Here is a 26,109-nt window from a genome sequence, read left to right on the forward strand (position 1 = left end):
TTAAAAAACACGTGTAAATTTAAAATTGACCAAAACTAAAGTTGACCAAAAAGAGTGACATATTTTAATTCAGAAATATTTTGATACTCATGTAACTCATATGTTTTTAAAGCCTTAAAATGAAATCATAGTTTATCAATATTTTCTTATTTGATTTATATATTTGAAGGTAAATATGTAAAAATTACTTCTTAAGGTGTATAATGCAAACAAGCAGAAAAAAGCACATATGACAGTTTATATGACAATTAATCGTAAAAGCCCTTACTGAGACAATTAATTGTCACAGCCCTAAAACAGAAAATTAATCATCATAATTGCAATTATTTGTTTGACAATTAATCGTCAGTCATAATCGTGACAGCCCTTGTCTGTAGACATACACATTTTAAAGGATTAAAATGTTCTTCTGATCTTTGATTCAGTGACTAACTAATTTCACACAAGTCACTCATTTGTCGCCACCTTCTGGCAGCACCAGAAATGGTCAATGAATCATTAAATGGATCTGAACGAATTTTGGTGAATGTAGTCAAAACACTTGAGCCACTTGGATACATTCAAATCCCACAATGCACAAGCACAGAGGAAAAAATTAAATTGTGCACATGCACAATTGTCATTATTGTAATTGATTAAATAATTTATTCAGGACCAGCTTGTGCTCAGTCTTTTATTGTCATGTGTGAAACAGAAGCAATTGCTTCACAAGATTTTTGCAGCTAATTCTGCAAAGTTTTGCAATTAATTTGCAATACTTGAATCTTTAAAATACTACAAATATTAAAAGTAAATAATACATATATATATTAATATGATACTTATATCATATTTATAAGTATATATTAATATATACTGTAATATATTAATACTGCACTGTAAGTGTTGGGTCTGTGCGAGCCACCTACTGACAACTGTGCCCCCCCCCCCATCCCCCCCCACACACACACACATACACACACACACACACTTTAAAATAACTGCTACGCCCCTGTAGAGATTGTCTCCATAAATCATCATTGACATTCACCCTCACATAAAACAATGATTGTAACCCCAAAAACTTTTAAAAGACTCCTATCATATAAATTTTTAATGGAGGTAGGCTGCATCATGGAGGCACCATACTGACATCACACGACCAGCCAAATACTACTAGCATTAAAGGAACAGTTCACCCAGAAATGAAAATTCTGTCTAATTTACACATGCTCATGTCATCCCAAACCCGTATGACTTTCTTTCCTATGCGGAACACAAAAGGAAAAATTGTAATGATACTCATTCACTTTAAAGCATAAAAAAGCACTGAAATGTATTTAAAAAGTAGTCTGTGCAACTAATGCTTCATATTCCAAGTCTTCTGAAGCCATACGATAGGTTTTGGTGAGAAAAAACACAAAATTAAGTTATTTTCAGTGAAAATCTGATGTCCATTGTATGTTCATGAGTGCCATGAGAGAAGCTCATTCACAGTTTAAAACAATGCATGTTCTCATGTAAATACATAAACTGGAGCAAACTGAGCTGATATAAAGATTTCAATAATTAGATACAGGCAGTCAGTACAGTTCATTGTAATTGGTAGCAGTTTTCTAAAATCATTCTTCCAACAATGTCTTGCACCAGCTCACCCCAGATAAAAAAAACATCCATGCAACATAAGAACGTTTTATTTTTGAAGCATGTGGTATTGTGTGCATATAAAAATTATGAATATTGATATTTACATGATATAATATTAGCTGCAATGTTTTTGACTCTCCTGCACGCTTAAGAGATTGATTTCCATTGAATCAAAATTGTATAAGAACATACAGTAGAAATCAATTAAGTCACAGAATTCGACAGTGCAAACTAAAACATACACCTGTATTCTCTCACCGGAACGGAATGTTGTTTTGACCAGATTCAACCAGTCATTTTTAATACTGCTAGGTTCCACCTTTCAAGTAAACAAGCAGTGGAAGGGTATTTTAAAGATGCATAAAAAAATCACAACTAAATCTGACAGCGGGACACTATTGGGATTTTGAAATGGCTAATATCACTTAAAGCACCTTCAAGGCAGCACATTTGAAATGTGTACAAATTTTCGCAAAGGTCAGGACACGTCCACACTAATACTTCGCAAACGGTCAGGATACGTCCACACTAATACGTTTTCATTTGAAAACACATCCTTTTTTCTACGTTTTGGCCTTCCGTTCACACTGAGACTGCATTTCTGACAGCGAAAAAAGAGCTTTTCGAAAATGCTCTCCCAAGTGCAGGGGTGCATTAAGGTACTTCGGGGCCCATGGGCTCACCGTTCCACGGTGCCTTCCTGCCAGTCGAACCAACAGGGGGGTGGGTGGGGGGATAGGACTGTTATTCTATAAACATGCGCTAGACAGATGACTTTCACTGTTGAGCACCATCTCTGTGTTTACAACAGCTTCTTCCACTGAACGCATTTAGATGCGCTCCTCCCATGAATGTTGATGTGGGAGAATGGGGTGAAAGGGGCTCCCCTGGGAGTTGTGAGCCCCTGGGCTTCAGGCAGTGTAAGCTTGTGCATTAATGCGCCCCTGCCCAAGTGGATACATTTGAAAATCACATTTTCGAGTTATATTGTGGACAGGGGAAACGGAGATATCTGAAAACAATGACGTATTTGTTGTCATGTGACGCAGTCATTTGATCCATTCAACCCAAATCAATCGAGATGGCGGCCCACGTTGTAGCGGCGTCGTTGTGCCTGCTATTCACATTGATAGTGTTGTTAAAGATGAATGTTACTTTGTACAACCTTCACATTGCATTCCTTCAAAGGCGATTGGAAGTTTACTTGGAATTGCTGTTCAGCGATAGAACATGAGGACATGGGGATTTTTTGCATGTGCAGTTAGGGGATTTTAGAGTTTTCATACGTTTTAATGTGGACATGCAACTTTTGGAAAACGCTTGAAAACGGCAGTGTGGATGGAAACAAAACAAAACAATTTTGAAAACAAAAACGCTGTTTTCAAATGCATCCGGATTAATGTGGACATATTCTCAGACTACTAGCAAGGCACTTTCACTTTGTAAATACTGATTTCAAAATATCACACATTTTCTGTATCATCCAAATACACATACAAAACATCAGTCCTGTGTAAATTTTTACATATTTATGAGCATGTATAACTCAGTTAGTAGGCTAGCTACTTTGAGCGCTCATAGGAACTGTCCTCCTGAAAGGAGATGTGGTGCAGTTCTTCCTATTTGGCAAGTGCGGTCTGCTGTGCAGTCCTTGTTTGTTCGTGGGTACTCTTAGTACATTCTGCACCTAACATAATGCCTAACTCAGTCCAACCACAGAAAAGCATCAAAAGGCTGATTTGTATGCAAGGGGCATAGATCTGCCTCAAACATTAGGAGGTTGCAGAGTGAAGCATTTACATGTTTCCATAGATTATGGTATAAATAATGGGGGGGGGGGGGGGGGTGTACTTGCTTGTTTTGATTATTGGGGGGGGGTTGTTTCCCCCCTCCCCCCTGGAATCTACGCCCCTGTCTGTGTGTATCATAAGTGAGCATGCTCAGAGCTCTGGTCACTGTCGTGGCTGTCCTCATTGTTGACAAGAGAGTCCGGTGTGTGGTGGAGTCCAGGAATGCCCAAAAACTCAGAGGGAAGCAACGTCCCCTTTTTCACATTCACAAGCTCTTTCTCTCTTGCTACCGCCCCCTGCTGGCCTCCTTTCACACGCTTCCACTTCATGCGTCTGTTCTGAAACCAAACTTTCACCTAGTGGGGAAGAAAGACATGCTTTATGAAACAGTGTTATCCACTCAGTGAAAGAGAGAGTACATAATACACTAGATGGCTTCTGGATTTGGCTGGTCCAGTTATTCCAGTGAAGACAATTTTTAATGCTACAGCATTCAATTCAGTACAACATTCTAAAGAATTGTGTGCTTCAAAGCATGACAATCCCCGCTCACAAAGTGAGGTCCATAAGGAAATGGTTTATTGAGTCTGGTGAAGAAGAACTTGACTGGCCTACACAAAGCCCAGATCTGAACCCCACTGAACACCTTTGGGATGAATTGGAGTGGCGAATGCAAGTCAGGCTCCGTTCCCCTATATCAGTACCTGATCCCACTGATGCTCTTGTGTCTGAATGGGTGCAAATCCCCAAAGCTATTTTCCAACAACATCTAGTGGAAAGCTTTCCCAAAAGAGTGGAAGCTGTTAGAATGGACCAACACATTAAAAATGCCAATTGTTTTGAAATTAAATGCTCAATGAGCCCATATGAGTGTGGTGTTCGGGTGTCCACATAGTTCAGCAAATTGTGCCTGGTTGGCGCAGATGATCTGTTTACTGTGGTTGTTGGCAAAGCAGCTAGAGAAGTTGATCAGGCAATGACTCACTAAACCACAGTAAGCTAATATCCCTCAATCAGGTGTAAATGTGCCATGTGATCAGTTGACTGTCCTGCTATTCTAAGGTGTTAACTAAGTGGATCATGTTTCTCTGAAAAGGTTTGGGAAATTAGTGGTTCCAACATGATTTCCAATATATGGGTGACTGGGTCTAGTTGGCACACAGGGAAGTAACTATAAGATTTTGAGTCAAAAGTTCAATTACATAAATGTGAGTTTTCTCTAGCAGTGTTTTGTATGTTGGTCTCAAATATCTATGTGGTTCAAACTGTCTTAAATGAGAATTTGTTTTACAAATACTGTATTTCAATCTAAATTTCATTATCATCCTATTTTTCTGTTGGCCAAAACAATGGTTTAATATTTTAGTACATTATACTTTTACATTTTTGCTGTTTCGTGAATTGTTTGCGTTTCATAATTGTTTATAGGCTGCTTAATGGCAAGTTCTATTGTGACAACATACCCCATGTAGTGGTCATAAAAAGGACAATATGTGTTCAATGAACTGAATATTTTTTCCTAGACAGTAACAGTGGGATTGTTGGAATACACTTTCACAGAAAATGAATTTAAAAAATACACCTACCCTGAATAATGTTCATTGGAGTAAAAAGTATGACAACTAGACCAGGTCCCCCCTATACTGTACATCTGGCAGTTATTTCCAGATCAGCACGGCCTAAAAAACTAAGCCCATCTGTTCTGTGGCATCAAACGTTTCCTTCTTTTCCTTATGAGTTAAGTCAGATCCAGTATTTACGTGTCCCAGAATGATGATTTGGCTGTTTCTTAAACGGTCGCTGCAGTGCAAGTAAGGCTTGTTGGGGGATCAGGCCACCATACACTTACATTTATTTTTGGCTGGGTATAATGTTGTAGATGAGGGTCACATGATGAGGAAGCTTAGTTAGTGTTTGGTTTTGGGGGAAGTGTGCCTCGCCATCGATCACAAGCTAAATGCTTCAGATGTAGTCAGACTAAAGGAATACCAGGCTGAATAGAATCAATATTGCTCAAATCCGTAAACTGATGTCATTTGAAGTTACTTATCCATATAGGAATCAAAGTTTATGGTTGATGCCTATTTGTCGCATTAAGTCTATTCAAAATCAAATTTTTCACTCAAATTGTAGACACAATGATTCATTAAGTTTAAGTTTCTAGGACTCGCAAGGAAAACTCTTAAGACATACATTACCTGTCAAAAGTTTGGACTCACTTGACAGAAATGTTTCTTGTGACCTTAAAAACCTTTTGATTTTGAGTTGGACCAGATATTGGTGCCTGATCTCATTATTATTCATAGGTATTTGTACATTACATTTAAACATACTCTGTTGTACGTTTGGATATGGATAGACACTGAAACGTACAATATGGACATTTTTTACTATTTGCAGCTTTGAAATATTGAAAAAATATTTATGAATATATTTTTATAATAATAATTTTACTATTTTATATGTATTTTTGATCCCTTAACCATACCCTCTAAATCCAAGGCTGATCAGCAATAAATTGATTGAAAAAATATATTGATTTCAACTATATAAAAAGCGAAACAGGCAGTTAAATATACAGTTTCAATAAGTTTAGTTAAAATTATACTATTATATAATAGTAAAATAATTTTTTTTAAAATTAACTAATGATTTAAAAATTACAGAATTTTTATTAATTTTAACATTTCAAAGTTTAGTCTTGGTTAACAGTCAAAACTGTTTATTGAAAACTAGTTTATTTCATCCAGTTGGAATAAAATTCCATGACTTTGTTCACACAGGGCATCTGAACACATAATGCTTTTTTTTTAGATCATTTTTATAAAATTTGATTGGTTTTGTTTCACTTTGTTACATCTGTGGTGTTCCCGGTCTAACATGACCGGCCATTTGGAAATAAATGGATTAGACTACAAAATACAGAAATATTAAATGTTCAGAAGCGTCCCAATCCTTTTATGAGCATATATTTGGACATGTGCGCACGCACACATAACGTGTGTTGAGCTCCCTTTTTTTAATCGTCTTTCCATGTACACTCTTTGAGGAATATTTCAAGATCTACTTATCACATTATGTTGTGTTTGGGCTCATTTGAACTGGGATAGTCTGCTGTAAGTTACAATATGTCGTGGTCTATATTATATGTATGTTTCAGGAAGTAATAAGGAAAAACGTGACAAAAAGACACTCCTGGTTATTTTATTTACAGTATGTGTGTCAGTGGGAATTTCATACACTAATACTCACTGCAGTTTGGCCTCTGAGTGAAACAGATGTACTCATTGCAGTTTACTAATTGAGACCTTTCCAACAAACTTTCAAAAAAACATAATTACTAAAAAAGAAGTTGACAAAAAGATCTCATGCAATATCTTGGGATAATTTATGCAATATGAGAGATTTATTAACAATGTTAGTGGGCCATTCATTTTTGACCCGGAACACAAAAGGTGTTAGCACAAACGACCACAACACAAGGGTTAAAGTGATGGGATCCTTCTAAATGAGTCGAATACGGCACCAGAAATCACACAGAACAGAATGAAACCGTTATTATTTCAAATGAAATAAATGTGTTAAATGTGACCGATTAAATCTCATTAATTATTAATACAATAAAATAAACCAATTAATTTCACAAATTCAATATAAATGGATTCAATAAGGATTTGTAAACATTTGTACGTCTCTAAAGTTGTTTGTTCGTTTAATGATTTACGTTTTAGATGTTGTCAATACGACAGTTTTGTACGTTTCAGTGTCTATTCAAACCTAAGCAAATGTATATGTGCTCGAACCACACTTTAAGAAAAAATGGCTTACTCATGATGAGATCATGTTGGAAGCAACAAGTGTCTAGCATACCAAATGGATACCTCAAGAAGTTGATTGAGAGAATGTCCAGTGTGCAGAGCTGTAATCTAGGCAAAGGGTGTCTACTTTGAAGAAGCTAAAATATGAGACATATAAAAAAAATTGGTCACTACATAATTCCCATACTCAAGCAAGTGACCGATGCACTGTCCTCATTCATTCATTTGTTGCTGTTGAGTCTTATTCTGGCATATTGTTTTCCTTTTTCCCCAAATCTGTTTCCTGCTGACCAGATGGTTCAGAACATTTTAAAACTGTTGGAGCTGGTGTCTTAAAGGGTTTATTCCAACCAAAATAGAAATTGGCATGTGTGTTATTTTACAATTTTGATGACTTTATTAAAAGGTGGACAATACCAACAATGAAGAATGAGAAGGTGTGTCCAAACTTTTGACAAGTGGTGTACTTAATTGTTTTTTAAAGTCTTCTCCATGGTTGAAAACTGTTTATTCAGTTGGCCACCCAAGTTCCATACTGTCAGCACTGTAAGACCGCCACCCTTAAAATATACCTGTATCATTTGCAATTTTTATCTCAGTCTGGAGACTTATAGTCCTATAATTTACTGCTCACAAGTTAGCTAATATCCTCTTGCCAAGTCATTAGACAAAATGCAGACCAAAAATATAAAGTTAACCAAAGATCTGATCATTTTGATTAGGCTGTGTGAAATTATTATGACAAGTATTATTGTGTGAATAGTGTGCACAGTGTTGGTGGCCCCTATAAAGTCATAATATTACTGCTGTCACGAAAGTCATGAACTCCGCAGCAGGTTCACACACAGATCATGTTGCACAAGACGGATTTGCTTACTTGTCGTGTGGCAAGGTTTTTTATTCTAAGCCTAGGGAATGTATCCCGAGAGAATGTATCATAATATAAGGCCACAGATGTCACTGCCTTGAGTGATCCTGGGCAAGTTTCAAAGCCTGATGAAAATTAGGAGGTATGGCGAACTGTAATGAAATAAATTTTTCACCGAGAATACTGCAACTTATAACATGCTTCTCTTTAATACTTACTTCTGATTGGTCAGTTATGGAATGGTGTGGTGAAATATTTTTTATGAAATGACCGCCAAACTGTGTATTTGACCCTTTGACTCTGGCAACCAATCTCCTATAATGTGCTCATGTTTCTTGCAGTACTTGTATTATTCTTTCTTCTTCCAACTAATTTCAACTTTCAAATATTTTATGTCAGATTATTTACTTTTTTGGTAAGTAACCATGTAATAATATGAATTACTGTACAGTCAGACAGTTATTATCATAACATAAAACCTCTTCGAGGTGATAATTTGTGTCGAGGTCCTGATCACCCCGGGTCTGGGCTTGTTTTGCAATTATCACTGGCTTATCCCATGTTCAGTGTCCTATACAGTCCTCACATGGCTCTTTGAATAGTTAATAATGCTCAAAGATGATAAATGGTGTTTTGAAGAATGACTGAAAGATCTGACAATGATGTCATTTCAAAAACAGCAAACATTAAGTCAGCCATGTCTTTAGGAGTCAATAAACTTCAATGGTTTAATAAGATTACAAAGTTTTTCTGTAAAACATCAAAGTTCCGAACGTCCCATATTTCTTTTGCTCCAAATAAAGCTTCATGTGCTATTTATTTTACATATGGTTGTAGGAAGTGCCTTCCCACATAGACCAATTTGTGCGATGGAGCGGGAAAGCGGAAGTGACTTGGTGGACAGAACTTCCTTTGCCTCTCCCATTATTTGACTATAGCCAAAAAGAGAGCTCTTGTAGAAACATCTGGAATATGATAGTCCAACTCTATAGCCACAGCTGAACAGAGAAGAATTCAACCCAAATAAAAACGACAGTTGCCTCTGACAGAATGATAGATGAACAAGTATGAAGTTGCGGTCAGAGACTCACCTGCCTTTCCGTGAGATCCAGGTTTACAGCGATTTCATACCGCCTGAGTCTCGTCAAATAGTTGTGATGAGCAAATTCTGCCTCCAGTTCTCGAATCTGTTCTTTTGTAAATGCTGTCCGCTCTTTCCTTGGCTTGCTGCTCACGTCTGATTTGTAATTCCCATCTTGGGACTCTTAAAAAAGAAAAACAAAAGAGTAAAAGAAAATATTGCCATATATTCTGACATACAAACAGCAGTAATGGTAAACAGTCACCTAGCTTTTTGAGCCATAATCCATTAGATTCCACATCAAATTTTGCTTTAGAAATAGAGAACACAATTAAGGGGTGAATTTACTAAAGAGTTACACCACTTATTCTTCAGTGGAAAAAACCTGCAACTTATTCTGTAACACTTTAAAATGAGGTTCTATTTGTTAACATTAGTTAACTAAATTAGTTAACATAAACAAACAGTAAACAATAATTTTACCTCATTTCATAATCTTTGCTAATGATAATTTCAACATATACTAATACTTATAACTAATTTTTTTTATTTAAAAGTTGTATAAGTTAACATTAGTTAATGCGCTATGAACTAACATGAACTAACAATGATCAATTGTATTTTTAAAAAACTAACATTAAACAAAACATTAAGATAAAGATGAAAAAATAATAAAACCTTATTGTAAAGTATTACCACTTATTCACTAACCACCTACAATGTAGGGGGGGGGGCAGCTATATCGTGAAATAAGTTTATGCTTAAAACGTTAAAGTCAGAAGAATGAAAAAAAGAACAGCCCAGCTGATGAGTTACCTGACGTGGGCTTTTTGGATCATGTACAGGAGTTAGCGGTTCTTAGTGTGGACAAATTGGAGGATTTATTCTGTGAAATAAGGTTTGTCCACCCCTGGCAGTGAGGCAATCACTTGTGTAAAAAATCACAAACTGGTGCATAGAAACATTTACATTTATTAACCACGCTTCCAGTATTCTGATGGCCAGGGGCGGACTGGCCATCGGGAGAACCAGAACTTTTCCTGAAGGGCCGGCCACGAAACGGGGCCGAATGGGCCACAATAAGCTGAAATGGGCCGCCACGTTATGCAGAACAGGCCACAAAACGGCGCCGCGATATGCCGAAGGGGGCAGTGATTTACAATATTGTTTTAGGATAAAACAATCTAAAAATATTAACCCACTTATCAAATTAACCCAGCATTCCTGTAAAAATGAACCAGCATTTGGGTTGAATAAATAAGCCATTTGCTGGGTTAAAATGAACAAACTTAACTGCTGGGTTAGTTTAGCCCAACGTGCATTCTGTCCCATATTTAAACAACGTCTGGGCTAAAAACAACCCAATATGGGCTATTTTTAACCCAGCATATTTAAGAGAGCAGTTTGTTTTGTTGAGTTAATACCACAGTTTTCAAAAAAATCACAAAGTGATTATGATTTCTGTAAAACATCAAATACAAAAGTATTTTTTATGTGCCGATCAAAGCAGCTGTAAGCCCCAAGTAGCCAAAAATTTTATATCTGCTTTTACCTTAGGCAGTTTTCTACAAAATGAGCCATTTTTTACTTATCTGTAAACACTTTATCTGAGCTTTCATGGGTGAATATTCTAGTGTTATATCTAAGATGTCCAGAACAAAATATGCAGTCCAGCAGTAAAGGAAGCTTGCTAAACAAATTATCTGAAAAATGTGTTATCGACTATTGGTTATAAAGTGTTTTATATCATCGCAAAGGGGAGGATCTCAGATTTCTAATGCCACCTAGATTGAGCTTCTAGTCCACTCAGAGGCCGAGATATTTTATGAAACATTGGGGGCGGTGCATGAACTGAAAATTAGACTGAATGTCTATGGACATGCACATCTGTGAGGGCTAAAATCCGTTAGAGCACCACCTATATTATATTTCAGATCTGATTTTGTGATAGAAATTTCCTTTAAAAAGCCTTATTTTATTCCACTAGAAGGCAGCTTCCATTGATAGAGGAAAAATATTTTTTCTAGTACTTGCTGTCATCTGATGGAATAAAATAGGACTGTTTAAAGGGAAATGGAGTTAAAAGAACCAGAATTACATGCTTACAAAGTTAGGACAACAGCAAACAAACAAAAAATATATATGTATATTTTTTTATATATATATAAGATTGTGAACATATACAATATTTGTTTTTATGAATAATTGGAGTCTTTTTTTATTTTTTATTTGGGAGGTGTTCTGAAAAAAATAGACCAATTTCTTGCAGCTAGTCCACAGTATGTGTGAATGGTGAGCTTTTAAATTTGAGTGTGAAAAATTGCAGGTGGCAGCCCAAAAATGCACCAGAGTTTAAGGGGTTAATCTGAAATGGTACTGCACTGTATTTAACCCTTATGGGAGAAAATTCCAAGCAACCATTTTGTTTGGGTCAAGAAAGACCCTGTAGAGTACAGCAGATATTCAGCACCTCCCCAACATTGCCACAGTCTTGTTTTTCACACTAAACACAATCTCATCTGGAAAGAGCGCTAACTATATATGAACGGTAGTACTGTGCAATTATTTTACAGTTTTAAACCCTTTATTTTTTAGTAAAATAAGATGATAATTAGAGTACTTACAAATTGTACATGTAATGAAAAATCAAACCTGAAATGAAAGAACATTGGAAACTCTCATAGACTTTCATTGAAAAGGTTCCCATACGTATCCAGGTATCAGGATATCATTGAGACTTGGGGATTGGTCTCTTTTGACTTGAGTCAGCAAGCAACCATTCAGTAATGCCTTAGCAACCACTGATCAACCTATCACCTATCTTCAAATCAGAACTATTTGCAAATAATGTCGTGCTCTTTCTAACCACAGATAGCAGGCTTTAACCTTAATACATTTCAATGCAATCTCTCATATTTTAAAAATAGCAGGGCTACTACAGGGTTGAAATCCCAATAATGTCATAAAGGAAAGCAGAGAAGATTAAGGAACACTGCCAATCATCTTTTATGATACTGCTATTGTTTTTATAATTATTATTATTATTATTATTTTCTCCCCTATTTGGAATGCCCAATTCCCAATGCGCTCTAAGTCCTCCTGGTGGCGTAGTGACTCGCCTCAATCCAGGTGGTGGAGGACGAATCTCAGTTGCCTCCGCGTCTGAGACCGTCAATCCGCGCATCTTATCACGTGGTGCTGTGGAGACATAGCGCGTGTGGAGGCTTCACGCTATTCTCCGCAACATCCACGCACAACTCACCACATGCACCACCGAGAGCGAGAACCACATATAGCAACCACGAGGAGGTTACTCCATGTGACTCTACCCTCCCTAGCAACCAGGCCAATTTGGTTGCTTAGGAGACCTGGTTGGAGTCACTCAGCACGCCCTGGATTTGAACTCACGACTCCAGGGGTGGTAGTCAACGTCTTTACTCGCTAAACTACATAGGCCCCCACGATACTGCTATTGTTAATGACCAGCTGTTGGTAAAAGTCTGCCCCAGCAGTGAGTTTTCATGTGCCTGTTGCTGGCTGCTATACTGCTAAATACTGTAACTGTACATTCTCAAAATGAGCTGGCTCTGGCCAGAGCACTTTCCAAAGAATTAATTTAACTTGCTGTTAAGGGAATCTGCTATCCTTATTGTTTTAATATGGAACAAAACAGTACTGCAGGATATGTAAAAATATATTTCCTTAGTGTATTTACCTTAAAATTTAACAGACGTCCTCCAGGGCTCACAAGCTGCCAACTCACAACAATTTTCAGTGGAGTGTTTCTTATTCCCTTATTCCTCTTTCTCTATCAGTTATATTGAATTACTTTGCCTAGCTTCAGAATTGACAGAACATGAACACATTAAAGCATATATACAATTACATTTGGTTATTGTAAGTGTTGGACAAGAGCTCAATTCCGTTAAGTCGAGTCTTAAATGGGAAACATGAAAGGTCAGTGAGGAAATGTCAGATTAAACCAGCAATCCATCCTACCATTATCGCTCAGAAACATGCTCACTTCTGTTGTTTTTGACAGGAAGGAAATATTATTCTTTTTTCTTTTCTTTTTTTAAATGCAAGAATAAAAAAAGACAAATGCAGGTGTTTCTTCAACTGAACTCATCAATGAGTTGATTTTTATTAAAGCTTTTATATATATATATATATATATATATATATATATATATATATATATATATATATATATACTGTATATAAAGGTCACATTAAAATTGTTTAGTTTTGTGACTTATCAGATGCCTTTTATGAGATATTTTATGAGTTATTGTTTTATCTTTGTCCCAGACACAGATTTTGTAACTGTAAAAATAGGAAAAATAAATAAAATAAAAATATGAATTATTACATTTGAAAAACTACTACAATAATCTTAACAAAGAGTGCAATAATCATGAACCATTTCAATATTTATTGCATAAAAATATTTTTATAAATTTTTATAAAAACTACGACTGTTCCTCAGTTGTGGCAGCATTTCCATCATGACTAACAATTTTGCCACAAATAAACTGTTATCAACAGTTAGTGTACTTAGTTACCAAGGAGACAACAGTATTAGGGAAGAGCATGCATAAGATGAAATCTGAAATGTGGGAGGGAAAAAAAATATTTTGTCAACAGAATATTGTGTGTCATTCCAATCAAGCTGTAATTTTGAATAATATGCAAAAATGTGAATATATTATTTAAATGTGTGTTTTTAGTGTACATAAAATGCTAGCTAATATGTGCCTTAGCAAGACAAATTAGTCTGCCATTTTATTCCAAAAATGTTTAAAATGTAATTTCCATCACAGAATGCTATCAAACATAATACAGAATGTAAGATGTAATGGAAACATGTTCAGAAATATGACAGAATTCTCCTGTCGTGCCTGTATATACACTCCTGGACATTGTTACTAGACAAATAAACTAGTAAATAAACTACTGAAGAATGTTTATTTTCTAAAAGTCCACAAGGCCTAAAGTGACATTATCTGAAGAAACATCCTTGTTTTTCTTGTGATTAGAAGTCGCTGTAGATTTTTGAGACCGTGCCACACTTGCAAAAAGTACATCAGGGCAACAAAGCTTTTGTGTTAATTAATCTCTGGGTGTGGAGTGAGCGCTAATCCAACTGGCAATCCAAAACCCAGCTGTAAATAGAGTCTACTTTAATGAGGCCCCATCCGCAAATGCGAGACCTGCTCTGCCATTTCAGTACAGAGCCATTAGAAAACCAGTGTGATATTTCAAAATAAGACTGTTTAAACACCAAATACATTGCAGGACTCACTGTTGGTGGATGTACAGATGAAGTGTCAAATCCCTGCTGTCAGCTATACAGTACGTCATGATGGCTATAAACACATTGCCAGGCATGTTATTAAATGGTATCATTTACAGGTCGAGATTTGCCCAGGCGCCCAATGACAGAGGGAGAAAATACCTAGAATTGTACAGTGGCCCCAAAAAGTATTTTGACACTCAAGTTACAATTAAAAATGTATGAATGTTATTGCAAGTGGTATTTATTTTAAAGACATACTTTGCATAAATGAAACATTTCACGAAAATCAGTTTGTTAAGTTTGAAATAATAGATATAGTGTTCAAAATTAAAAGTATTGTGACACTTTCTGGTTGTCAAACATTAGAGGAACTTATATTCTACCGAGTGCCTGTATAAACTTTAGGGGAGCTAACTTCATCCCCTTAAAAATAACCTGGGCAAGAGTTTGTTACAATCAAAAAAGAATTTTGGCAGCTTGTTCAAGCTAATTAATTAAAATAAACTAAAGCAACCCAATTCTAGAATATTTATGTCACAACTTGATTTCATTGCATTCTATCCATTTAAATTTGTAAAATGGCAGTTTACTTAATCCATTTGAGTTGGGACTACATAATTACTACTACATAATAGTGGTGTTAATGTAGCATTAATGAAACTGGGCAGGGGACTTGTAAGAGGAGAATAGGAGGAGATTTGTTAATGTTTATTGTTGTATTACATTGGTATTTAACCCTTTAAGCACATATTGGCCCACTGTGATCAAAATATTAATAATTACAGTTTTGACCAACACAAAATAGGTATCGTTTTAAAGCTTGTAAGCTATTTCTGCAATTGGTAAAAACATCAAACTGATCAAATAGCAATGTGTAATATGTTATTGGAAAGTTCTCAAAGTGTGGAATACAGTCAGCCTATTTTTTCACTCACAGAAAAAATATAGGGAGTAATAGATAAGTACATGTCTTTGACACATATGTTATATATAAACAGGTGTTGCTGATAACCCACGTCTTTGCTTATAACTTCACGAAATATAAACAGAACATAAAATATCACATACCACTACTTAAAGGTGGAGATTCCCAGTAAAAAGGCCCACACACAACATAATCAGATGCATAGATCATTAGATAATCCACACAAACATAATGTGCACACAGTACATAATGTGCTATCTGGCTAAAACTCGTTAGCTTTCCTGGATCAGATGACTTCATTGGAAATTATGTAGTACATTTTCCAGCATCATGGAACACCTGGAACAGTCGTATTAGGATTCAGATCGCTGCAACCAGAGGTGGAAGTCATTCAAATAAGGGGCAGAGAGGATCGTTCACTCTAATTACATGTGACCACCAGGAGATGGCACCAAGTACATGACACACGACTCAATGATAGCTCAAATGACACAGAATGGAACTGAATGACATCTTGTTACTCATGCCTGCATGCTTTGGAGAGAGAGCATAACATTTAGTCAAGGTTGTCTTTGCATGCGTAATAAGTTCTTATGTATAATTACAATGTTTTTTTGTTTTGTTTGGTGAGACACTTTGGACACAATGATGAATAATTTTTGTAATGATATAACTTTAGATTTTTCTGTCTTATCAACATAAACTTTTACTCAGTTACAGGTGACACGATTGGGAACAAAACAAAAGCAGTTTTTCGGAGCTACCTTATTTGCACCCTGAGATATATCATTTCAAATCTGAAAAATTAGAAAACAAGTTAATTTTTGGTTCAAGTTTTTAGTGATTTTTCCAGCAGTTTCTTATGATAAGAGTTTCATAATTTATCATTATCAATATCATTATATATATATATATATATATATATATATATATATATATATATATATATATATATATATATATATATATATATATAATAATTATACCAAACAATTGAGCCCCTTTGTTTTGTTGTATGTAGAGTTACAAGCCTTTAATTTTGGGCATGCCACTGAAACAGGAAATTGTTAAAAACACATTCAGAGCTTAAAGGGTTTAAAAAAAGTGTCTGTTATGCTGGAGTTTTGTGGGTTACCATTGTGGTGAAGAATGGCGCTTGAGCTTAGTTTGAGGATGGACACTGACATTCAAGTGATACTTGACTTGAGTGCTGCTCAGCTCTCTAAGCACTTGCTATTAAATTGATAGTACAACAGTTTCACTGTCCTTACACTTGTTCACCTGGCATATACTGATGTTAATTAAATAAATTAAGTTGGACCAACATAAGAACATTTATTAAATAAACCTTAGTGAATTGAGTTTTTCACGAACCTAATTAAGTAGAGTTAAAAATACTATAGTGCATTAATTTGACCTAATCCAACTAAATCATGTTGGCTCAATGAAACTGACTTCATTTGAATGAAGAACATTACATTTCTTGTAAATACTTTTCTTCAATTCAATTAGGTAAGGGTAATGACTTTGCAAGAATGACCATAATTGTAAAGTTAGTTCTGAGAAAACATCTAGTAAGGCATTATTATTTGTTTGCAGATGACACTCGGCTTAATATTTTGATTAAGACATTTTTAACTACTGAGTAAACTTTGAGAGTTTGTGCATCATATGGTCCATTGCAACAGTTATGACTATGTTCATCTTATCCATTTTCATCTGAAATTTCTGTGATTTTGCCCAACACAGCATATGGCTGCAAAGAGTTTGGATGAATGTGGGTTCGATTAAGCAAACGCAGAAAGGCGAATTTACTGCGGGTTCAACACAGCCATTGTGGAGTGAGAAAAAACAACACAAGCAGCTTTGTGTGAACAGAGCTGCTCCAACTTAAGTCAACTTTTTCCCGGCATTATGACATGGTAGTTACACCACAGCAATTAGGTCTGGGCCTTAACTTTTATCTTTCCTTTAAAAACAAAACAGGGACCTGGAAGAAAAGGAGTGGAATGGCCTAAGCTTTCAAAGGTGATTTAAAAAACTACAGTTACAAAGAAAATTTAGACATTTAATTTAATATTCTAGTTACACACATTGTGGTTGTGCTTTATTGGTGAAAGAAAGAAAACCAAAATGAATATCATGCAGACCCACATGAAACAAAACTTGTAGGCTGTTGCCTTCTAGCTAAACCAGTCATGTGTTATTTTATTAGATATGCAAAGTCAAGTGGGATTTCTACACATTCTTTTTATAAACCAGACAGTCTTAGAATTAATTTTAAAATATGTTAGTATACTTTCATTATTACAAGCTCACAGCAATCATCTCGTTTCATTGTTTGATGCTCATTTGAATTATAATAACACTACAAAGCACAGTCTTTCACTTACAGTAGCTATGCCAGTTAAAAATGGCTGGTAAGATGAGTGACAATTCATCTTGAAAGAAAGCATGAGGATATTAAAATAGGCCTATTTAAATCACATGCAACATTGATATTTGTTTTTCAATTGCCACCAACACAAGCAATGGGATTTTCATTTTGCATTTGGGATGAGCAAAGTCGCAAATGCACAGTTTTGTGGGAAAATAATAAATAAATTGAGGTCTTAATGTAGTTTAGTTTTTGTTGGGAAAGTAAGTAAAATGAACAGTAGCAATAAACAGTATAAAGGCAACAACCAAGATCAGCTTTTGGAATTTCGCAGGTAGTTTAAACTCCACTATATGGTCAAATCTCACAACCACAGTGGCAAAGCCGAAACAAAGTGTATGCTTATACACAAAGATGATTATATATTTTTTTTTATATATATATATATATATATATATATATATATATATATATATATATATATATATATATATATATATATATATGTAAAGAATATTGATTAGTTACCCTATTAAATGTTAATAACTATTTTCAAATAAATCTGGTTTTGTAGGCCTGTGGATTCAGGTAGGCCTGAATGCACGAATTTGTAATGTGTAGTCCAATTCGGTGAGACCTTTCCAGCCAAGGTACAAGTGTGTTTATTTTATGTTAATTTTGGGTTGGCACAAATGAGAATAATTCAACATCTACATTCAAGTGGACATGAACTTTATTTTAAAGGGCAGAATGTAGTTCAAATTTCATAAAATAAATTTTATGCTCCATTTTATTCATTGTTATATTTATTTTTGACAGTAGCAGCAATGATTCCAGAGAAAACAAATAAAAGATTTGTGGGGGTTTTGATGCCCATCAGATAAAACAACTTTTTTGGCAGTGCATAAAACCTTTAATTTACCTCATATCTCTCGGCCCAAGAATAAAGTATCTGTATATTCCCAACTGTATATTCAAATGTATGAACAAATTATATTCAAACAGAAAGCTGATTGCAGCACATCTGACATCTAACGTTTTTCTTTTGGAGTTCAATGCCAACACAGCCATCCATGTTCTCTTTCTCACGCCATGGCATTTGTTTTTGCACCGCAACCCTTATTTTCTGCTTGCCAAAAAAGTGAGGAGATGAAACAGATGAGACTCAATATGAATCATGCGTGCAGTTAAATGCCCACACAAGAGTTACAATCTTCCCTTTGCTAGCAAAAGTAATTGCTTCTATGCGTGTCAGCCAACACCTACAAAACTCTTGCGCGCAAGAACAACACTCCGCGTTTCCAAACAGTGGGAGAGTAATTTTCCAAAAACACTAGTTCTGCACTCAGCCTGATTGTGAGGGCTGTTAAAATGGATTGTGACTCATTAATCTCTTTTAATTACAATAAAAACAAACGTGGCTGCATTAATAAAAACCTTTTATATTTAATGTAGAAAAAAAAGAAAGCAATCAGTGATGTCGAAAAAGAAGTGATATTCCAGAAAAGGCATTATGTACAGTAAAATGCTCTCGATAAAATGCAAAAAGGAAAAGAGGTCAATTTTTCTAAAGAACAAAAAAATATTTTGTATTTAATAGGGAATGTATAACCAATCAGTGATGGCAAAATGAGTGAAATTGTGGAAAACGTTCAGAAGGAAATGTATTAAAAAAGGTATGATGTAATATGCTTCTGAGTTTATGTAAATTATAAAAGGCAAATATTTTAGACAATGCCACTTTCTGAAGGAGTTAAAGTTTAGTTTATTATGTTTTTAATAATTCTTTCATATAATTTGACTATTTTAATTATAAACATAAAGAGATATCCTGAACAATATTTTGGAATATAATCTGACAATATTTAGTAGGAAAAAAAATCTAAAAATGTATATTTTGATTTGAAACTTAAGATTGCTTAGATCAAAATGAAAATCAGCCTGTCTCTTACCAGAGCTGTCACTTCTCCGTTTGCTATTCCTTTTCTCTGCTTCAGCTGGGGACATCGTATGATGCCCCAAATCCCCACCGGGCACACAGGTGGCCCCTGAAGGCACTCCTCCACTGAGGCTCGGTGTACTGGCACAAAGGCTCGGGCCCCCGGGACCCATGGCTGAAGAGCCTGAATCAGGGGCCGAGATGCCTAGTCCCAGGCGGGCACTGGCGGGTGAGGCGCTGGGCACCTGGGGTATGTGCCAGCCCATTTGCTGTGGTTGGGGTAGATGGTGATGCTGCTGGGAGAGGTGTGGCCCTCGCTGATGCCCGTGTCCCCCAAAGAGTCCCCCCTCCTCACCTGGGTACCCACTCACGATGCAGGTAGAAGAGGGGGAGTTGGTGGAGAGGTCAGGGTAGGTGGAGAGATGCTCGGAGCGTCCGTGAAGGGTGAAAGCAGGGTGCAGGGCCTGTGGAGGGGCGTGGGGGCTGCGCAAACAGCCGAACAAAGTGTGATCCATTGCATGCAAGAAACCGGTGCAAGGATGAAGCAAAAACCACAGCACAATTTCCCAAAGGAACGACAAAAAAAGGGTAATTAAAAACAAAACACCACAAAAAACGTCACACAAAATGCTCCTCTGCTTCTCACTTCAAACAATGTCTCCTTGAAAAAAAGACAAAACAAAAGAAAAAAATATGCACGTCTGATAATCCCGTGCACATCGAGACCAAAAGTTGCCAGCAGCACCTCAGCTCAGCAACAGCTCAGAGGATGAGAGCTGGATCTCAGCTGACAGTCTAGCGTAGACTGCGGCCCAGCTGAGAGGGAAAGGTGCTTCCTAACAGTGGCTGGAGTTTTGGGCGATGGGCTGGGACTGCAAAGGAGAGTCTGTGGAGGAAGGAGGGGTGGGAGATGTTATAAATAGGGCTGTAACATGAGAGGGAGGCTGGGTCACAGAACCGCCACAACAGTCCACACGCACAGAATCGGCCAGTCCGACAGCATGATAAATATAAATACTTGTTAAAATGAAATACTTGGGTTAGGAAATAATAGGCAGTTCAATTCAGATTTTGGCCCTCAGAACTTCTTCCAAATCTCTTTCTTTTTTCTTTTTTTTTTTTTTTTTAATCTTTCTGTTGCTTTGGATTTTTAATTATTTTGTTCCAGAAGACAAAAGGGAGATTTGTTGAGAAGGTCAGGGGCAGCTGAGTGGGGTTAATAGTGTTAATGGATTGTTGATCTTTAGCACACTTTCTCCACTGTTGTGAAGATGATTTAGAGAACAGGGGCCCATTGCTGGAAGCCACTTGGCAGTAGATCTTTTTAAAATGGGAGTACGACTGCAAGCACGGCGTTGCTCCTCAATATTATTTGTGCGGTCCAAACCTTACAACATTGACAAAGAATTAAACACTCAACTGAAATTATGAAATAACTTGTTTTCAGCTATAACTTGTATTTAGTTAGAAATTACTTGTCAAGAACTCTTTTAGGATATATTGAGTAATTTAAGATTCAACTGTGAAATAGAAACTTAAATATATATCTGTGATTATTACTATCTATCTATCTATCTATCTATCTATCTATCTATCATCAAATTGCATTTACATGTTTGCATTTGGTATTTTTTTCTTTACTTTGATATTTTAGATAGATGCAAATTAATATACTTCCTCTCCAACTGGATAATCAATATGCATAACTTTATCAAATAACTCAAAAGCAGTGTAAACAACATTTTAGACATACACGTCATACATTTTTAATAAAAGATAATAACACGCTAAAATTAATTTGACGATAGAATTCTTTAAATTACTAAAAATAAACATACTCTCTTCTGCTTTATTTTACAATGCTTTTCTGTAGCTTTATGGAGCTTATTTATGATTTGCTTATATTAGTTGTCTTAGATGAATCCTTGTTTTATTGTTTAACAAAGTTATTGATCTATTTTAGTATCAATGTGTGTTATCTATCATCTATTGATACATATTAAAACAGAATTTTTACAATTATTTTTTTACAATAAAGACTTCATTCTTTTGGTTTCAGTTTATGTCTGACTCTAATTGCATTCTCAGTTGACAATAAAGAATTACATTTAAATTGCAATGTTAGCAATTTACGAAAACGGATGGAAATCGGCCCTAATAGTATGTGATAAATCAAGTGTAAAATATCAAGTGTAAAATGTTTTATATTCCAAGTCATAAAATCTTCATGATTTTTTTCATTTTGACTTTACAAACACCAAATTAGGCTAATCTTGATTATTCCTTCACACTTTTCTAATTCATTCATATCTGAGTTATTATAATGCATTATTATTGTATTATATTGTAATTTCTTATAAAATATGCATCCAACAACTTTTCACTGACATTTTTTAAATGTTTCTTAATGGAATAAACATTCGCTGTTTTTGTGGTGCTAGTGAATCATTGTTCTAATAGAACTAACAAACCAATCATTGCGGCCCACACTACTCAAGCAAAACAGAGCAGCATCATCATTCAAGATTTCCCAAAGGTTTCACCTACAGAGACAGAAATGGTTGTAACGGCACAGAGAGCAGGGCCTTTCTCTGCTCATGGGTGAAAGAACGAAAGGAAATCAGATGCCTTCTTGGGGGAAATAGCTTTAGCAGATGGGGGAATGAGTCTGGAGTCAGGGCCTTATTTAGAGAGAGTCAAGAGAGAGAGAGACGGTCATTCTCATCCCTCAGAGCGTGGTTTCACACTGCCAACGTCTTGGGTGAGTACTCCAAATTCTCTGTTTATTTTGTTCATTACAGTCAATTTATCATGCTGGGGAGCGTGGATGTGGTTCACACAAGGTTTGTTTTCGCATGTGGTTTCTCTATCTACCATGGTTTCATGCTTACGGAGGTGCCCTGTGGCATGGTTTACAGAGCCCTGATCTGATCTCACACAAAGCAACAAGAACACTTTGAGAAGGCTGTGATCTGTACTGATGATTTGAAGGGGTTTTCACGTTTGAAATGACAGACAGGGAAAGATTGGCATTTGAAGACAGACAACAGAGGGCAAGAGAAAAAGAAAGTGGGTGAGAGAGAAAAGACATAAATGTCTATTAACTACAAAGACGTCTAAAGAGAATATTTGCAGATTCTTTGAATTTGACGGACAGGCTAAATCAGTCAGCGTGCAACAGTTAACAAGGATCTATAAAGATTGAGAGTGATAACTTAATTTAAATGAAAAGATAACAAATATATTAGCCCCTTACAATCTGAGTAGAAAAGCAAAGCATTTCAAACAAAGGAAGTCAAACCTGTACTATTCTTTATAGCGAAATTTCAACATTTGAAAAATTCCTATTGTACTGTACATTTTATATACATGCAAAAATGATAAGAACCTTTCTCTAAGCTAAGCTAAATAATATATTTTCATAGCAGAATAAAGATTTACAAACAGTTGAAATGTCTTATCTCAGATAGGATTATGTTTAATGCTCTTTATCTGTCAAGTGACATCACATCTGTTTTCTTCACATATCTGCAACAGATTTGTCCTAATGGGTAAATGGAATTAAAAGCAGACTTTGAAAGGATGTTTCATATCTCTGTATTGTCTTGCCAATGTAAAAATCTACTGGGCCCTCAAATGTCCATTATTTTATTTATTTTTTTATTATAATTTTTTCATCCAGAACATTTTTGTGATTACAATATATGTTCTGACATTTTTTCTACAGCATATATAGTAGAATGTATACAATATTTTAATGAGCTTTTACACTCAACTGCTTGTCAAAGTTGTTGCATAATTTTCATAGAAGAAATTACTATTATACAATTTATTAACTTTAACAATGGGATGAATTTGTGCTATTGTTGCACTAAAATATACAATTTTGAAATCTGAAAGCCTAGCTCTCCTGAACTGCTCACTTTACAGACTATAGAAATTTCACTTCCAATGAAGAACACGTGTTTTTTTCTCTTGCACCCATGATACCTGTGCATTCATTTTGTAAAAAAAAAACAAAAAACCACTTATGATGTTTTTTCCCCCAATTTATAAACACTCTTCAAACTCTTTAGATAATGTATGCAAAAATAACATCTCATAATATATTTATTACATATTATATATACTGTAAATATAGATAGATAGATAGATAGATACTGTATATATATAATCCTAACCCTATATATATATATATATATATATATATATATATATATATATATATATATATATATATATATGTGTGTGTGTGTGTGTGTGTGTGTGTGTGTGTGTGTGTGTGTGTGTGTGTGTTATTTATTGAATTATCATATTTTGATTTGATATTGGGTAATTGAATCTTTTGTAATACAATTATTTAAATTGGAACGCTTTTTATACACTGTTTGAAAATAATGTTTTAAAGACAGCTGGCTCATAAAAGTGTTGCCTGAATTTAAATCTGATAAAAAAAGTTTAATACTACACAGATTTGTGTTGTACATTTAACTCAAGCTATGGGGCAACTGGTAGCATGTAATACTGATAGCATATTAAATGTTTTATTAATATACATAACCAAATTGTATAAACCACTAAACAGGAAACTTTTTTGGTGATTTACATAATTTACACTTCAATCAATTCAAAATAAATCTCTAAAAGCACAATGCAAATTCTTCAGATCTTTAAGAAAAGCTTTTAAAACATATTGATTATGTTCTGTAAAGCGGGTTACACAGTTATGGTACTATTAAGATCTAAAGTGTTTAATGTTCCGTAAATATCTCGGAGAGCATCTGTTGGACAGTTTAACCACACACTCTCTGAACTGTGATATGATTCTAAAAAAAATACACTGAGAATCATTCAGTCCTGATAAAGTATCATCACGGATCAGTTTACCTGCCTTTTCTTAATTAAGATCAACTGTCTGGTAGGCTTGATTAATTTAAAGTTAAAAGCACAAAACAAATGTTTTATGATAACGCAGTGCTGAATAATTGTGTGGGCCTCTTTTGACCATTTAAATATCCTTCAGATTTGTACTATAATAAGACTTTTATTTTATTTTATCTTGTTGAACGACCATCCATTTGAACTGAATTATGTTTGAATTCAAATAAATCCAAATGTAAATCATTTTAATTAAATGGAACAAAATTGAATTTAGAGTGATTGGCAATGCGATGGATTCCAGAGAGCATCACGTTTTAAGGGAATTAAAACTGATATTACATTAGTTTAAAAAACATTATAGAGGGAGTAGAGAGAGAGAGTGTGTGTGTGTGTGTGTGGGCAGGTTTAAGTGGTTTACGAGGACTTTTCTTTTAGATTACAAACTGGTAATTACAAGGGTATTATGCTATAAATGTGGTTTATGAGGACATTTCTAGTGTCCCCATAATTCAAATCACTTATAAAACATACTAAACAATGTTTTTTGAAAATGTAAAAATGCAGAAAGTTTTTTGTGAGGGTTAGGTTTAGGGGTATGGTTAGGATTAGGGAATAGAATCTACAGTTTGTACAGTATAAAAATCAATATGTCTATGGAGAGTGCTCATAATGATAGCGGCACCAACATATGTATGTGTGTGTGTAGTACGTATAGTTTGTGGACAAAATTGTCCTCAAAAGTGAGCTAAATCTGACAAAACCTCCCTTGGGAACATTCTGGGACATCCTCATATGGAAGAAAGATCCATTAATAAAGTTTTTATTATTATTATTATAAAAATGCAAAAAGGATTTTAGTGTTAGGGTTTGGGTTAGTGTGACAAAATGCTCAAGACCAAGCCGAAATTTACACAAGGCACGTCTTAATGTCAATACAGATCCAATTAGGATGGACGCTAATATACACTACAAAACCCAGGAATCATGGATTCCATGTCTGTACTGTATAGTTATATTATGTATTTGTCCACAGAGATGATTTGGAAGGTGTGGTTTACACCCCTCCATCCTGTTTCACTCCATTGACTGAACGCAGTAAAAAGCAGCCAGGCTATTCTTTGGGTTGGTGGTACAATTTGCGTCTAATAAATCATAAAAGTATTTAACTGTAAAGTCCGTCTCTTTCTGCTGTTTGTCAGATGGTCCAATTAGTTTTGTCGCACCCACAAGCTTCTCTGGCTGCAGAGTATGGTTTAAATACTGCAACAGCCAATTACATCACTAAAAGTCTTTTTGTACCCCTAGTCCACCATGCTGTTTTAATAAATCCTTTCATTTAAAAAAAGTTTAAGTCAACATTTTATGATCTAATGGCTTCCTTCTCGCTGTTGGTGCTTATGACGGAGGACAAATCCAAGAGAGCTGGAGACTCTCAGTTCTTAATAGGGGGCTTGAAAGGTTTCTTCCTATTGCAGACCAATGAATTCTCAATATGAGGGTAGAAC

The 26,109-nt window shown here is 35.4% G+C and overlaps 1 protein-coding gene across 1 annotated transcript; it reads right to left on the reverse strand.

Moving 5' to 3' along the window:
- Positions 1-1,008: 1,008 nt before the first annotated feature.
- Positions 1,009-20,587, reverse strand: LOC127421873 (homeobox protein MOX-2-like). The gene is made up of 3 exons (XM_051665060.1): positions 19,737-20,587; positions 9,194-9,366; positions 1,009-3,772 (listed from the first exon to the last, which is right to left on the reverse strand). Exons 1-3 carry the CDS (start codon positions 20,236-20,238, stop codon positions 3,551-3,553), a joined length of 897 nt encoding a protein of 298 aa, XP_051521020.1. The 5' UTR covers positions 20,239-20,587; the 3' UTR covers positions 1,009-3,550.
- Positions 20,588-26,109: the final 5,522 nt, after the last annotated feature.

This window comes from Myxocyprinus asiaticus, chromosome 31, assembly GCF_019703515.2.
Source record: "Myxocyprinus asiaticus isolate MX2 ecotype Aquarium Trade chromosome 31, UBuf_Myxa_2, whole genome shotgun sequence".
Lineage (NCBI taxonomy): Eukaryota > Metazoa > Chordata > Actinopteri > Cypriniformes > Catostomidae > Myxocyprinus > Myxocyprinus asiaticus.

Excerpts from the sequence above, each read along its gene's own strand:
- LOC127421873 (XM_051665060.1), bottom strand. The coding sequence starts at position 20,238 with ATGGATCACACTTTGTTCGGCTGTTTGCGCAGCCCCCACGCCCCTCCA. Across the intron at positions 9,367-19,736 it reads ACGGAGAAGTGACAGCTCTG|AGTCCCAAGATGGGAATTAC; the intron begins GTAAGAGACAGG and ends TTCTTTTTTAAG. Across the intron at positions 3,773-9,193 it reads TGGATCTCACGGAAAGGCAG|GTGAAAGTTTGGTTTCAGAA; the intron begins GTGAGTCTCTGA and ends CTTCCCCACTAG.